This window comes from Bufo gargarizans, chromosome 4 (genome assembly GCF_014858855.1).
Source record: "Bufo gargarizans isolate SCDJY-AF-19 chromosome 4, ASM1485885v1, whole genome shotgun sequence".
NCBI lineage: Eukaryota > Metazoa > Chordata > Amphibia > Anura > Bufonidae > Bufo > Bufo gargarizans.
The window spans coordinates 36,809,313-36,824,816 of record NC_058083.1 but is presented as its reverse complement, the minus strand read 5'-3'; the positions used below and the strand labels follow the sequence as shown (position 1 = coordinate 36,824,816).

Genomic DNA, 15,504 nt, shown 5'->3' with positions numbered 1-15,504 from the left:
CATTCAGCTCTATAGCCCGTGGCTATGGACCTTCCTTTAATGTAAATGGTTGTGAGTTCATATCATCACAGCCGCAATTACGGTTTTCTCTTTCTGCAGTCTACGGTACGGGTCCACCGGCCCAAGGTTCCGTTGGTATGGTTGATACCTGGGCAGTTCTGCTGAGCTTATAACATGTCTGTGCAGGTGGGCAGCTTGGGGGTGATGCACTTGCCTCATGTCCAGTGTTACAGGAGTTACAGTGCGGTGGGATCCAGTAGGGTCGAATCCAAGGGAGATGAACACGATGTTAGCAGTACAAGAGACTTTATTCTAGTCCAGCTGGGTTGGTTGCCAGGAGGGCAGTATTAGTTTACTGGTGCCACATGGTTTGTACGAAGCAGGGCTGCCCCTTGTTGAGTGGATATGGCGGAATCAGTAGTAGCACTTGCAGGTATACCTTAATGGTCAGCCAGAAACGGATAACCAGGTCCGTTCGTAGACGTCGCTCAGGGTGGAGCCTTGATATAACACCATTCATGGAGTTACACAGTTAAACTGCAGCCTTTCATTCCCCGTTCGGATCTATGTTTTGATGTGGGACACAGCTAAAGCCATATGATATGGGCTTATTACACTGGGACTTTAATTGTGAGAAACATCTAGGTCTCCAAAAAAATCGAGTATTCATCGATTAAGGATATTGTTTTGTTAGTTGCTTTTGAATTTTATGCATGTATCTTACCTTCTCCAGAGCAAGGGGTGGCTCTCTTCGTCCAGAGCACCTAGCGTGATCAATCACAGTGAGCCATCAGTTTACTCTTTCCAAGTGCACTATGGTTTGACAATTTACCTTGGCTTTTAAGTATAAAAAAAAAAAAAAAAAAAAAATTACAAAAAAAAAAATACTTTTGGATGAAATATAACTATTCTGTGTCTAGTAGTGCGATCCTCTTTTGCGTGTTGTGGCTCGGGCTAATTGTTTTTTCTTTCAGAAGCGGTTCGATGGCTTGCTTTCGTATATCTTCTGTGCGGTGCAGAGAGTGGAACAGAGGCTGGTGGACGCTCTTTGGTTTTTTCGAGAGGTGGAAGTCTTTTGGACAGGGATCCTGGATTTCAGGTGGTCATATCTCCTTCCGGAGGTGGTTGCTATAGAGTTCCGCCGGAGGCGCGGTGATGCTGGTGACCCGCGCTGTGGTAATGCCCCGTTGTCTATTCCAGAGCTCTGGACCTCATGTGTCCTGACATATGATTTTCCCTTTCTTTTTCAGGAAGTTGGTAGTAGGGTAGTTGGTGGTTATCTCCCGGGTGGGTTGTTCTGGGCCATATATGGAAGGCGTTATGAATATAATACACAGGTAGAGATCAAGGGGCGGTAGTTCGGCACTGTTAACGGGAAGATGCAGCTATATAGTGTAGTGGTTACAGTCCTCAGGATAAACGACCCCTCTCTAGTAGCTATAGCATGTGGTATTATTACACTCCAGAAATACATCCAGGCCCCTCTTGAATTTTTGGTGAACTCACCATCGCCACCTCCTCAGGCAGAGGGTCCTATAGTCTCACTGCTCTTACCGTAAATAATCCTCTTCTATGTTGTGAAAATACATTCTTACCTCCAGACACAGAGAGTGTTTCCCTTGTCGCAGTCCTGGGGATGGACAGATGGGGGGAGTGATCTCTGTACTGACCCCTGTTATATTTATACACAGTTATTAGATCTCCCCTCTGTCGTCTTTTTCTACAGTGAATAGCCCTTTTTTGCCAATCTTCCAGGGTACTGTAGTTGCCCCATTCCAGTCATTATTTTAGTTGCCCTCCTCTGGACCCTCTCCAGCTCTGCTATGTCTGCCTTGTTTACAGGAGCCCAGAACTATACACAGTACTCCATGTGTGGTCTGACTAGTGATTTGGATAGTGGCTGGACTATGCTCTCATCACGGGCCTTATTGGCCTTGGTTTTTAATGGGACCTGATGGTGTCTTCTTTTTTGGGTTTATTTGGACAATTCCTTTTCTGGCCTGTACGAGAGCTAAAACAGACTCAGTTCTGCTGGGTGGTGGTCGGAGCCCCGTTGGGAGAACGGGCCTCCTCCGTGGCGGCATTTGAGTACAGCGGAGATATGGTGGTAGCAGATGGAGTAACTGCCCACTGGGAGTCCAGCGGTTGGCAGACAGCTCGGATGATTACGGTTTAACTTGCCCGCTGGGAGTCCAGCCTTTGGCATATCGCTCCGATATTATGGTTTATTAAGGTTTGCCGCTTTAATAAAGAAGCTGTGGCCGATCACCACCCAGCAATAAAGTGATACAGTTGTCGGTGTCTTTTGTTATGGGTCAAGGTTGGGAAAGGGGCCAAGGGTGAGTTAAAGGTGGTACCCGCTCCCCCTGTTTCCCTGGATACCAGCAGTCTGGAAAGCGCCTGACTGTATAGGGAGGGTGCTTAGGGACTGATGGTCCCCCCCCCCCCTTTTCCCCTTAGGGGCATTTAAGAATCTGGCCCCGTCTCAGTAATGGTTAAGTAGGTGGCAGATTAGAGTCATTGAGGGTTAATTCACTGGGGATCCTCCTTAGACAGGATGGGGGCGGTGCAGGAAATCCTGAAGGTCACATATACCTCCTCTCTGTCCTGGTCACTTCCTCTTGCAAGTGGAAGCAGATTGGCCCTCCCTCCCTCCCTTTGCAGTTATTCTTGGGAAGCGGGTCGAGGTGCACGGTTCTGATCAGTTATGGATACTTGGTTATTCTGTTTTGTTTTTTCTATTCTTAAGAGACCCTGCTGGGAGTCCAGCGGTTTTGGATATTGCTCCGATGATTACGGCTTTGGAGAGCTGCGAATTTTGGTAGAGTTTATGAAGTCACAGCTGGCGGCATTTGAGTACAGCGGAGATATGGTGGTAGCAGATGGAGTAACTGCCCGCTGGGAGTCCAGCGGTTGGCAGACAGCTCGGATGATTACGGTTTAACTTGCCCGCTGGGAGTTCAGCCTTTGGCATATCGCTCCGATATTATGGTTTATTAAGGTTTGCCGCTTTAACCACTTGGCGCCGCGCTAACGCCGAAAGGCGTCATCGCGGCGGCTCTCCCAGGCTACGCTAACGCCAATAGGCGTCATCTCGCGTGAGCCGAGATTTCCTGTGAACGCGCGCACACAGGCGCGCGCGCTCACAGGAACGGAAGGTAAGCGAGTGGATCTCCAGCCTGCCAGCGGCGATCGTTCGCTGGCAGGCTGGAGATGTGATTTTTTTAACCCCTAACAGGTATATTAGACGCTGTTTTGATAACAGCGTCTAATATACCTGCTACCTGGTCCTCTGGTGGTCCCTTTTGTTTGGATCGACCACCAGAGGACACAGGCAGCTCAGTAAAGTAGCACCAAACACCACTACACTACACTACACCCCCCCCCCTGTCACTTATTAACCCTTTATGAACCACTGATCAGCCCATATAGACTCCCTGATCACCCCCCTGTCATTGATCACCCCCCTGTAAGGCTCCATTCAGAGGTCCGTATGATTTTTACGGATCCACGGATACATGGATCGGATCCGCAAAACGCATACGGACGTCTGAATGGAGCCTTACAGGGGGGTGATCAATGACAAGGGGGTGATCACGCATATAGACTTCCTGATCACTTCCCTGTCATTGATCACCCCCCTGTCATTGATCACCCCCCTGTAAGGCTCCATTCAGACGTCCGTATGATTTTTACGGATCCACTGATACATGGATCGGATCCGCAAAACACATGCGGACGTCTGAATGGAGCCTTACAGGGGGGTGATCAATGACAGAGGAGTGATCACCCATATAGACTCCCTGATCACCTCCGTCATTGATCACCCCCCTGTAAGGCTCCATTCAGACGTCCGTATGATTTTTACGGATCCACGGATACATGGATCGGATCCGCAAAACACATACGGACGTCTGAATGGAGCCTTACAGGGGGGTGATCAGGGAGTCTATATGGGATGATCACCCCCCTGTAAGGCTCCATTCAGACGTCTGCATGTGTTTTACGGATCCACGCATCCATGGATCGGATCCGTAAAACGCATACGGACGTCTGAATGGAGCCTTACAGGGGGGTGATCAGTGACAGGGGGGTGATCACCCCATATACACTCCCTGATCACCACCTGTCATTGATCACCCCCCTGTCATTGATCACCCCCCTGTAAGGCTCCATTCAGACGCCCGTATGTGTTTTACGGATCCACGCATCCATGGATCGGATCCGTAAAACGCATACGGACGTCTGAATGGAGCCTTACAGGGGGGTGATCAGGGAGTCAATATGGGATGATCACCCCCCTGTAAGGCTCCATTCAGACGTCTGCATGTGTTTTACGGATCCACGCATCCATGGATCGGATCCGCAAAACGCATACGGACGTCTGAATGGAGCCTTACAGGGGGGTGATCAGTGACAGGGGGGTGATCACCTCATATACACTCCCTGATCACCCCCTGTCATTGATCACCCCCCTGTCATTGATCACCCCCCTGTAAGGCTCCATTCAGACGCCCATATGTGTTTTACGGATCCACGCATCCATGGATCGGATCCGCAAAACGCATACGGACGTTTGAATGGAGCCTTACAGGGGGGTGATCAATGACAGGGGGGTGATCACCCCATATACACTCCCTGATCACCCCCCTGTCATTGATCACCCCCCTGTCATTGATCACCCCCATGTAAGGCTCCATTCAGACGTCCGTATGTGTTTTGCGGTTCCGATCTATGTATCCGTGGATCTGTAAAAAACATGGACGTCTGAATGGAGCCTTTCAGAGGGGTGATCAGTGACAGGGGGGTGATCACCCCATATACACTCCCTGATCACCCCACTGTCATTGATCACCCCCCTGTCATTGATCACCCCCCCCCCTGTAAATTCAGAATTTTTTTTTGGCCCAAGTTAGCGGAAATATATATATATTTTTTTTTCTTACAAAGTCTCATATTCCACTAACTTGTGTCAAAAAATAAAATCTCACATGAACTCACCATACCCCTCACGGAATCCAAATGCGTAACATTTTTTAGACAATTATATTCCAGACTTCTTCTCACTCTTTAGGGCCCCTAAAATGCCAGGGCAGTATAAATACCCCACATGTGACCCCATTTCGGAAAGAAGACACCCCAAGGTATTCCGTGAGGGGCATATTGAGTCCATGAAAGATTGACATTTTTGTCCCAAGTTAGCGGAAAGGGAGACTTTGTGAGAAAAAAAATAAAATAAGAAAATTCCGCTAACTTGTGCCCAAAAAAAAAATTTCTATGAACTCGCCATGCCCCTAATTGAATACCTTGGGGTGTCTTCTTTCCAAAATGGGGTCACATGTGGGGTGTTTATACTGCCCTGGCATTATAGGGGCCCGAAACCATGAGAAGAAGTCTGGGATCCAAATGTCTAAAAATGCCCCCCTAAAAGGAATTTGGGCACCTTTGCGCATCTAGGCTGCAAAAAAGTGTCACACATCTGGTATCGCCGTACTCAGGAGAAGTTGGGGAATGTGTTTTGGGGTGTCATTTTACATATACCCATGCTGGGTGAGATAAATATCTTGGTCAAATGCCAACTTTGTATAAAAAAATGGGAAAGGTTGTCTTTTGCCAGGATATTTCTCTCACCCAGCATGGGTATATGTAAAATGACACCCCAAAACACATTCCCCAACTTCTCCTGAGTACGGCGATACCAGATGTGTCACACTTTTTTGCAGCCAAGGTGGGCAAAGGGGCACACATTCCAAAGAGCACCTTTCGGATTTCACAGGTCATTTTTTACACATTTTGATTTCAAACTACTTACCACACATTAGGGCCCCTAGAATGCCAGGGCAGTATAACTACCCCACAAGTGACCCCATTTTGGAAAGAAGACACCCCAAGGTATTCCGTGAGGGGCATGGCGAGTTCCTAGAATTTTTTATTTTTTGTCACAAGTTAGCGGAAAATGATGATTTTTTTTTTCTTTTTTTTTTTCTTACAAAGTCTCATATTCCACTAACTTGTGACAAAAAATAAAAAATTCCAGGAACTCGCCATGCCCCTCACGGAATACCTTGGGGTGTCTTCTTTCTAAAATGGGGTCACTTGTGGGGTAGTTATACTGCCCTGGCAATTTAGGGGCCCTAATGTGTGAGAAGTACTTTGCAATCAAAATCTGTAAAAAATGGCCGGTGAAATCCGAAAGGTGCTCTTTGGAATGTGGGCCCCTTTGCCCACCTAGGCTGCAAAAAAGTGTCACACATCTGGTATCGCCGTACTCAGGAGAAGTTGGGCAATGTGTTTTGGGGTGTCATTTTACATATACCCATGCTGGGTGAGATAAATATCTTGGTCAAATGCCAACTTTGTATAAAAAAATTGGAAAAGTTGTCTTTTGCCAAGATATTTCTCTCACCCAGCATGGGTATATGTAAAATGACACCCCAAAACACATTCCCCAACTTCTTCTGAGTACGGCGATACCAGATGTGTGTCACTTTTTTGCCGCCTAGGTGGGCAAAGGGGCACACATTCCAAAGAGCATCTTTCGGATTTCACAGGCCATTTTTTACACATTTTGATTTCAAACTACTAACCACACATTAGGGGCCCTAGAATGCCAGGGCAGTATAAATTCCCCACAAGTGACCCCATTTTGGAAAGAAGACACCCCAAGGTATTTCGTGATGGGCATAGTGAGTTCATGGAAGTTTTTATTTTTTGTCACAAGTTAGTGGAATATGAGACTTTGTAAGAAAACAAATAAAAAAAATAAAAATCATCATTTTCCGCTAACTTGTGACAAAAAATAAAAAGTTCTATGAACTCACTATGCCCATCAGCGAATACCTTAGGGTGTCTACTTTCCGAAATTGGGTCATTTGTGGGGGTTTTCTACTGTCTGGGCATTGTAGAACCTCAGGAAACATGACAGGTGCTCAGAAAGTCAGAGCTGCTTCAAAAAGCGGAAATTCACATTTTTGTACCATAGTTTTTAAACGCTATAACTTTTACCCAAACAATATTTTTTTTTACCCTAACATTTTTTTTTTATCAAAGACACGTAGAACAAAAAATTTAGCAAAAAATTTATATATGGATGTCGTTTTTTTTGCTAAATTTTACAACTGAAAGTGAAAAATGTCATTTTTTTGCAAAAAAATTGTTAAATTTCGATTAATAACAAAAAAAGTAAAAATGTCAGCAGCAATGAAATACCACCAAATGAAAGCTCTATTAGTGAGAAGAAAAGGAGGTAAAATTAATTTGGGTGGTAAGTTGCATGACCGAGCAATAAACCGCTAAAGTTGTGGAGTGCCGATTTGTAAAAAAGGGCCTGGTCACTAGGGGGGTATAAACCTGTGGTCCTTAAGTGGTTAATAAAGAAGCTGTGGCCGATCACCACCCAGCAATAAAGTCATACAGTTGTCGGTGTCTTTTGTTATGGGTCAAGGTTGGGAAAGGGGCCAAGGGTAAGTTAAAGGTGATACCCCCTCCCCCTGTTTCCCTGGATACCAGCAGTCACAGTGGGGATGGTGTTCTTTGGGTTGAAGGCTTCTCCTTTTTTACACCAAATAAAGGAAACATCATTGTGACCAAACAATTAAATTTTTGTTTCATCTGACCATAACACAGAAGACCAGAAGTCTTCTTTTTTGTCCAGATGAGCTTTTGTAAAGGCCAAGCAAGCTTTTGTGTGCCTTATCTGGAGAAGTGGCGTCCTCCTTGGTCTGCATCCGTGGAACCCAGCAGTGTGCAGTGTCCGTTGTATTGTCTGCCTTGAGACATTGCCACCAGCAGAGCCTAGATTCACCAGGATGGTCTTGGTGGTGATCCTTGGATTCTTTTTCACCTCTCTAACTATCCTCCTGGCCAGCACAGGTGTCACTTTTGGCTTCCGACCACGTCCTCTGAGATTTTCCACAGTGCGGAACATCTTGTATTTTTTGCTCAAATGTAAATAAAAGCTGAGAAATGTTTTTTTTTTTTCCATAATAATGCCTCTTGTATATCTGTGAAGAATAAATTAAGCCAACTGGACTTACTGTAGATTTCTTGAAAACGTTTCACTCGTTCTTCCAACAAGCTTTCTAAATTCTTAGTGACTGTACAAGAATTCTCTGGGAATAAATATGTAACTGAATCAACATCTGGTATTTATACCCAGCATGGGGTCAGAGGTCACATGAAAATGGAAAAGCCAAGCTTAAATAGAGGCAGGGGGTTAGACATCTATTGTCTGCCACATACAATGCTGTCTTGACACCTTTTTCTGGGAGGTCATTATAACCTACTGACTCCAATTAGGATAATGGAATCAACACCTTTGACCCCATGCTGGGTATAATTACCAGATGTTGATTCAGTTACATATTTATTCCCAGAGAATTCTTGTACAGTCACTAAGAATTTAGAAAGCTTGTTGGAAGAACGAGTGAAACGTTTTCAAGAAATCTACAGTAAGTCCAGTTGCCTTGATTTATTCTTTACAAATATACCATGATCTGGATAAATGAAAACCTTCACAGACAATGCCTCTTGTACATTGTTTTATTATCTTTTGGGAGACACCTATGTCATTTCCCGTCAAAAAAATACTTGCTGGTTGAATAAAAGTAACTTTAAGTAAAAATTTGCCAGGGGTATGAATAATTATGGGCAGCACTGTATCTCGTTATCGCGAATATTCTAGATTTTTTTTCATCAGTACACATGATCCCTCACTGCTTCTTGCTTGTGTCCAATGAGAAGGCTGCAATATCTTTGACTTTAGGAACTACTCCTAAAGTTGATCGTGAATGTTTATCATGAATTTTCCGATTGCCGATTTTTGCAATCAAGAATATAATGACTGGAGATAACGACTTCTCAGATTTGTGAATATATGACGAATATGCGCCCAAATTTTCGCAAAATATCACAATTCGAATATTGCTTCTTCCGCTCATCACTGATAAAGGACAGATATCAGGAATGTTCTTATGAAGACTTGTTCCCAGTAATTGTCCTGAATATCGTGCACTGTAATAGGAACGTAGATATTTCCAGATAAAAAAAGGATTTTTTAACACGTTCCTGCAGCATGGCACTGAAACAGAAGGTTCGTACTCTACTGCTCCCTGCTACCACTATCTCCATCCTCCGTCGCTGTTTACATCTGGCTGGCTATGGGTATAGTCACTTGCACCGCTCCAGCCAATGACTGGCTTCAGCTGTGATGTGGCCACAAGCTGCGTTTCACCGCTGAAACTGGAGAGGTGCTCCAGGATCGGCAGATGGATACAGCGAGGTCAGCATGGAGCAGGAAACTATGAATCTTTGGTTTCAGGTACCCTGCTCCAGAAACTTGTCAAAAAATCCTTTAAAGGGGTTCTCCGGGAATTAAGAAAATGAAAATACTTAAATATTACTTTATAATAAATATATTTCCAAATATCTTTAATTATTTATAATGGCTTATGTTGTCTAGGGAGCAATCATTAGGGGAAACAAAATGGCTGCCGTGCTGTTAGTCCACACAAAATCTGTCCTAATCACACAGCAGGACAAGTTACTTCACATCACTGAGCTAAAGAGCTGCCTCAACATCCTATTTGCTCTACCTACCAGGGGTTATGATTCTGAATAGTGATGGACGAACATCGGCCGGGACGGTTTGCGAACGTGATCAAATGTTCGCGAATTGCAAGTTTGTGGCAGGTCCCATTCACTTTAATGGCAGACGAACCTGAAAAATCTTCAGCTCATATTTGCAGCCACTAAATACTTAGTAGAAGTGTACAAATAGTCCCACAACATGGACAGTAACATACTAGAGGGGGTTCAATGGCAAAAATTCCAACAAAAATATGTATTTTAATTAGGGGACAGTTTTATGCGTCTCTGAAATGTGCCCTGTTGGAGCCTAGAATTTTTTTATTTTATGCCACAGGAGTACGGGCCTTAAAAATTAGGCATTCACCGGCCATAAAAGAAATTGTGATTATGTGGCTCTAGGTACATTATGCTGTCACTGAATAACAATTTTACCGTCCCCCACTTTTTATTTACATTTTTTTGGGGGGCAGCTGGTATATCACACCAGTGGAAATTATTTGTTCCAATGTCGTTTGTCACTATCTGTAGCTGAGGTAACGCAGCAAAACCGCAAACAAATGCTGCACTACCCAAATGCACTATATAGAAAGTTTATAATTGGTATATAACACCCCTGCTTCTATCATTTTTTTTTTTTTTTGGGGGGCAACTAGTATATCACACCAGTAGAAATTATATGTTCCAATGTCGTTTGTCACTATCTGTAGCTGAGGTAACTCAGCAAAACCGCAATCCAATGCTGCACTACCCCACTGCACAATATAGAAAGTATATAATTGATATATAACACCCCTGCTTCAATCAGTGTTTTTGGGGGCAACTGGTATATCACACCAGTAGAAATAATTTGTTCCAATAGCGTTTGGCACTCTGTATAGCTGCAGTATCGCAGCAGAACTGCACACAACTGCTGCACAATACAAATGCACTATAATATACTTTCTATATTGCACCCCTCAGTAAGTCACATCTATCGATAGCACACCTATACAAGTCCTTAAAAGGACTTTTGTGGCCCTATTAGCTAGCGTTTGGTGCCCCTAACAGCCTGTCCCTGCTCCACACAGCAACCTTTCCCTATACTGGCAAAAGACTGAATGTAAAATGGCGCCCAGATCAGGTTTATTTATAGTGTAGGGGGTGTGTCCATGTGCTGAAACGTCTCAATTGGCTGTCCTGTACCACCTGATGGATGTGTCATGGGTCAAAGTTCTTCACAGTGTAAAATAATATGGCGCCGGCGGACATCTTCATATGTTAGCCCGTTCGGCGAACCGCGAACGAGCAGAGTTTGCCGCAAAACGACCGCCGGGCGAACCGCAAGGCCATCTCTAATTCTGAATACAGATGATAAGATCTTTAGCTGAATCTCTGTAGGAATCAAGTTCACGAGGAGACATGAAGTACATACAGGAGAGACAGGACAGACTGTGGGCTGTGGTAATGGAGACTGCATATAATAGCTGCTGCTCATTATCCACACCCTCCCCTCTGTACTTTTTGTCATTATAACTAATGAAAGATATTTGGGAATATATTTATAATAAATTAATATTTAAGTACAGATGTAGCAGGGTTAGCACTCCAGCTCTTAACTCAAATTTCTTAACTCATCGCGTTATCTTGAGACAAAAGCCATTGAAAAGCAATTGAAGGTGTTTGCTCAGATTAGATAACACGACTCAGAAATCTGGAGTGTTAACTCTACTCCATCTGTATTTTCATTTTATTAATTCCCGGAGAACCCCTTTAAGTGGCGACATTACCTTCCTGGCTCCTATTCACAAATGAGTCCTTTACCTCACTGCAGAGGCTGGTACCCATTGGTTATTATCACCTCTTGCCCCCAGTTATAGAGTCCCTGCAATAACCACTAAGCACTTTCCCTCACTGCAGAGGACAGTGCTCACTGGTTATTCCTGCCTCCTGCCCCCAGTTATAGGGGCCCTGCAACAACCAGTAAGCACTTTCCCTCACTGCAGAGGACGGTGCTCACTGGTTATTCCTGCCTCCTGCCCCCAGTTATAGGGGTTCTGCAATAACCAGTAAGCACTTTCCCTCACTGCAGAGAACGGCGCTCACTGGTTATTCCTACCTCCTGCCCCCAGTTATAGGGGTTCTGCAATAACCAGTAAGCACTTTCCCTCACTGCAGAGGACGGCTCTCACTGGTTATTACCGCCTCCTGCCCCCAGTTATATGGAATAACCAGTAAGCACTTTCCCTCACTGCAGAGGATGGCTCTCACTTGTTATTTCCGCCTCCTGCCCCCAGTTATATTGAATAACCAGTAAGCACTTTCCCTCACTGCAGAGGACGGCTCTCACTGGTTATTACCGCCTCCTGCCCCCAGTTATATGGAATAACCAGTAAGCACTTTCCCTCACTGCAGCAGATGGCTCTCACTTGTTATTACCGCCTCCTGCCCCCAGTTATATGGAATAACCAGTAAGCACTTTCCCTCACTGCAGAGGACGGCTCTCACTGGTTACTACCGCCTTCTGCCCCCAGTTATAGGGGCCCTGCAGTAACAGGTAAGCACTTTCCCTCACTGCAGAGGACAGCTCTCACTTGTTATTACCGCCTCCTGCCCCCAGTTATATGGAATAACCAGTAAGCACTTTCCCTCACTGCAGAGGACGGCTCTCACTGGTTACTACCGCCTTCTGCCCCCAGTTATAGGGGCCCTGCAGTAACAGGTAAACACTTTCCCTCACGGCAGAGGATGGCGCTCATTGGTTCTTACCGCCTGCTGCACCCACAGATATACTGTACCCTGTAGGTGCCCTGCAGCAACCAGTAAGCACTTTCCCTGAGGGCTCATGCACATGACCATTGTTTTGGTCTGCATCTAAACCGCATTCTTTGCTCAGATGCAGACCCATTCACTTCAATGGTGCCGCAAAAGATGCGGACAGCACTCCTGTTACTCCGTTCCACAAAATGCATAACACACATGGCTGGTATCTGTGTTTTGCGGACCAAAAAACACGATACGAACGTGTGTATGAGGCCTTACTAGCCAGGAAAGCACTTATCTGTTAACCCTTTAATGATCAGGCCTGAAACGGCCTTAATGACCAGTCACTATTTTTTTATTTAGATCACGTGGTTCAAACACTTGTAACTTTTTTATTTGTTGGACTACCAAAATAACTTTTGCAGCTTTTTATTACATGACAGAGGACTGTTTAATATTTTTTTTTTCAGTATTATTAGAGGGATACTGTACAATTTTTTTTCCAGTCATTTTTATTCAAACTATCGGTCATTATTTAAATATGCAAATTATTATAATTAGTTCACTATATATGTTGGATCGTTTTATTATTCAATATGCACATTTTCCTTTTTTTCCTTGTTAGGCTACTTTCACACTTGCGTTCGGAGCGGATCCGTCTGGTGTTTGCACAGACGGATTCGCTCCTATAACGCAGACGATGGGATCCGTTCAGAACGGATCCGTCTGCATTATAGTTTAGAAAAAATTCTAAGTGTGAAAGTTGCTCAAACGGATCCGTCCAGACTTTACATTGAAAGTCAATGGGGGACGGATCCGTTTGAAATTGAGCCATATTGTGTCAACTTCAAACGGATCCGTCCCCATTGACTTACATTGTAAGTCTGGACGGATCCGTTTGCCTCCGCACGGCCAGGCAGACACCCGAATGCTGCAAGCAGCGTTCGGGTGTCCGCCTGCTGAGCGGAGCGAAGGACAAACGGTGCCAGACTGATGCATTCTGAGCGGATCTGCTCAGAATGCATTAGGGCAGTACGGATGCGTTCGGGGCCGCTTGTGAGAGCCTTCAAACGGAACTCACAAGCGGAGCCCCGAACGCTAGTGTGAAAGTAGCCTTATTTGTATTTTATTTATTTTGTATTAATTTATTTTTTATAATCACTTTATTATTTATTTTTAAAATATCTTTTTGCCACATAATATGTCCACCAAGAGGTCCTAAAAAGACAGTTGAGGGACAGTGAACAATTTAATTTTGCACTTTCCTTTTTATTGTTTTCTTTTGCCTGTATTTTATTTATTTATTTGGTAATTTTTTTGCTAACATTTTCAGGGGGACACTGTCTTTTTTTTTGCGCCTTTTTATTTCCTTTTATTAGTATTTTTTTGATGTTTTCAATTTTTTTTAAACTTTTTATATATGTTTGCCACATAATTTGTCCCCAAAAGGTCCATAAAAGACCTATAGGGACACAGATTTTATTTATTTTTGCACTGTTTCCACTGTAACTGGAGCATCCAAAGGAGCCCCAGTTACAGGCGAAACCAGGCTACTGCACAGGGCAGAGCTGATCAGGCTATGCACTCCTCATCCCCTGACACCCGGCGATCACGTGATCACCGAGTCTAAACTGCTCAGCGCGCCGCTCACCTATCTGTGGAGAAGGCAGAAGTCCTGATAAACCTCTTCTCCTCGGCTGCCCCACTTTCACTGACAGCTGAGGAACCGACCTGCTCCTGCTAAAGTGTAGGAGCAGGAGCTGTAATCTGGCAATTGTGCGGCACTCCGGGCAGAAATACAGCTGATCGCACGATCAGCTGTATTTCTGACGCAAACCATGGCTCTGGGCGCCGCATCTTGTCCGCGGGCCATGGGTTGTGCACCTCTGCCATAGAGTATGTCCAGCAAGTATCCATACAGAACTGATCCCTAGAAAGAGATTCAGCTCTAAGCAGCTTTCAAGGCATGACACTGAGCCAGCCTGATTCCTACTCTGTACTAATGAGGAGCAAGCAACCCGAAACAACTGTCTATGAATGGATATCTGGCCTGGCTATATTCCCATGTCAAATACCATGAATTGTTGGAAAATATATGGAGCCACTTCCAAAAGGTGGTGCTGGCGAGATGCTTCTCTTTCTTGGAAGATACCTCTTTGCATATGACTAGAACTATAGTAGTTATGTATATGTATGTTGATGCTGCTTGTAATTTGGATCCATACCTATTAAACAATATGATCACTGGAGAATAAAGTAAAAAAATGTCATAGGGACCCATAAGAAAGAATTTTTCAGGTTTGGAGATCTCAAGCACTCGTTTCAATGCTACTGTTTGTCTCTGAGGACTTATAAAACCCAAAGAAAAAGAATAATCATGGTGATACAAAGGCAGGGGTGCTGTGAGTTTTGGTACTGTGATTTTAAGAAAATCTTTTATTTATTTTTTTTATTTTTTTACCATTTCTTTTATTGTGTATAAACCTGTATGAACATTTATCATTTATGCAGATGGTAATTTGAGACTCATGCAATGTGTCTAAGGAAGGACCACTAAAGCATAGGGAAAAAGTATTTTCATGGGGATATAGAAGCTTGGGAGTCGCATGTTTTGGGTGAACACATTGAACACATAAAGCAGTGCTTTAGTGGATACCCAAAGAAAAAAAACACCTTTATCTATTATGGAGATATCTTGTGGCCAATATTTTAGCAAAAAAATCATGTGCAATTTTTACCTTGAATTTTTGGATATTTCATCATCAGGAGAATGCCCCAGCGCAGTGTGGTGGACGTTGTCTCCATTCCTGCTGCAAACAAGCTTCTGACAACTTGTGTTAAATTCTTAGTGTGGAAATACGAGTGAGGGTTTCCTGCTTCCTAAAAAAAATCAATTGGTATACAAAGGAAGTAATCAGCACTCTGGTACAATATACTGTATTCTTAAAGGGGTCATGGAAATAATCCCTATCCATGTGCACTTTTAGGGATTATGGACATCTTAGATGAAAAACCTTCACTTAGGACACTCCCCAATATATCCTGGACTTGGCATACTATGTCATAGGTAGGGATGAGCGGACCCGTAGATGATCGGATTCGTCGGGTTTGGCCAAACTTCATGTCAAAGTTCAGGTTGGGGACCTGAATCCTATTGAAGTCAATGGGGACCCGAAC

The 15,504-nt window shown here is 44.2% G+C and overlaps 1 protein-coding gene across 2 annotated transcripts in view; it reads right to left on the bottom strand.

Annotated features, from left to right (window-relative positions):
- The window catches only part of LOC122935953 (cytochrome P450 2K6-like), a 213,291-nt gene that overhangs the window by 71,348 nt on the left and 126,439 nt on the right, over positions 1–15,504 (bottom strand). For both annotated transcript variants that reach the window (XM_044291918.1, XM_044291919.1), the window contains one exon: positions 15,066–15,207. In XM_044291918.1, coding sequence (XP_044147853.1) covers positions 15,066–15,207 — 142 coding nt within the window. The remainder of the gene's footprint in view (positions 1–15,065; positions 15,208–15,504) is intronic.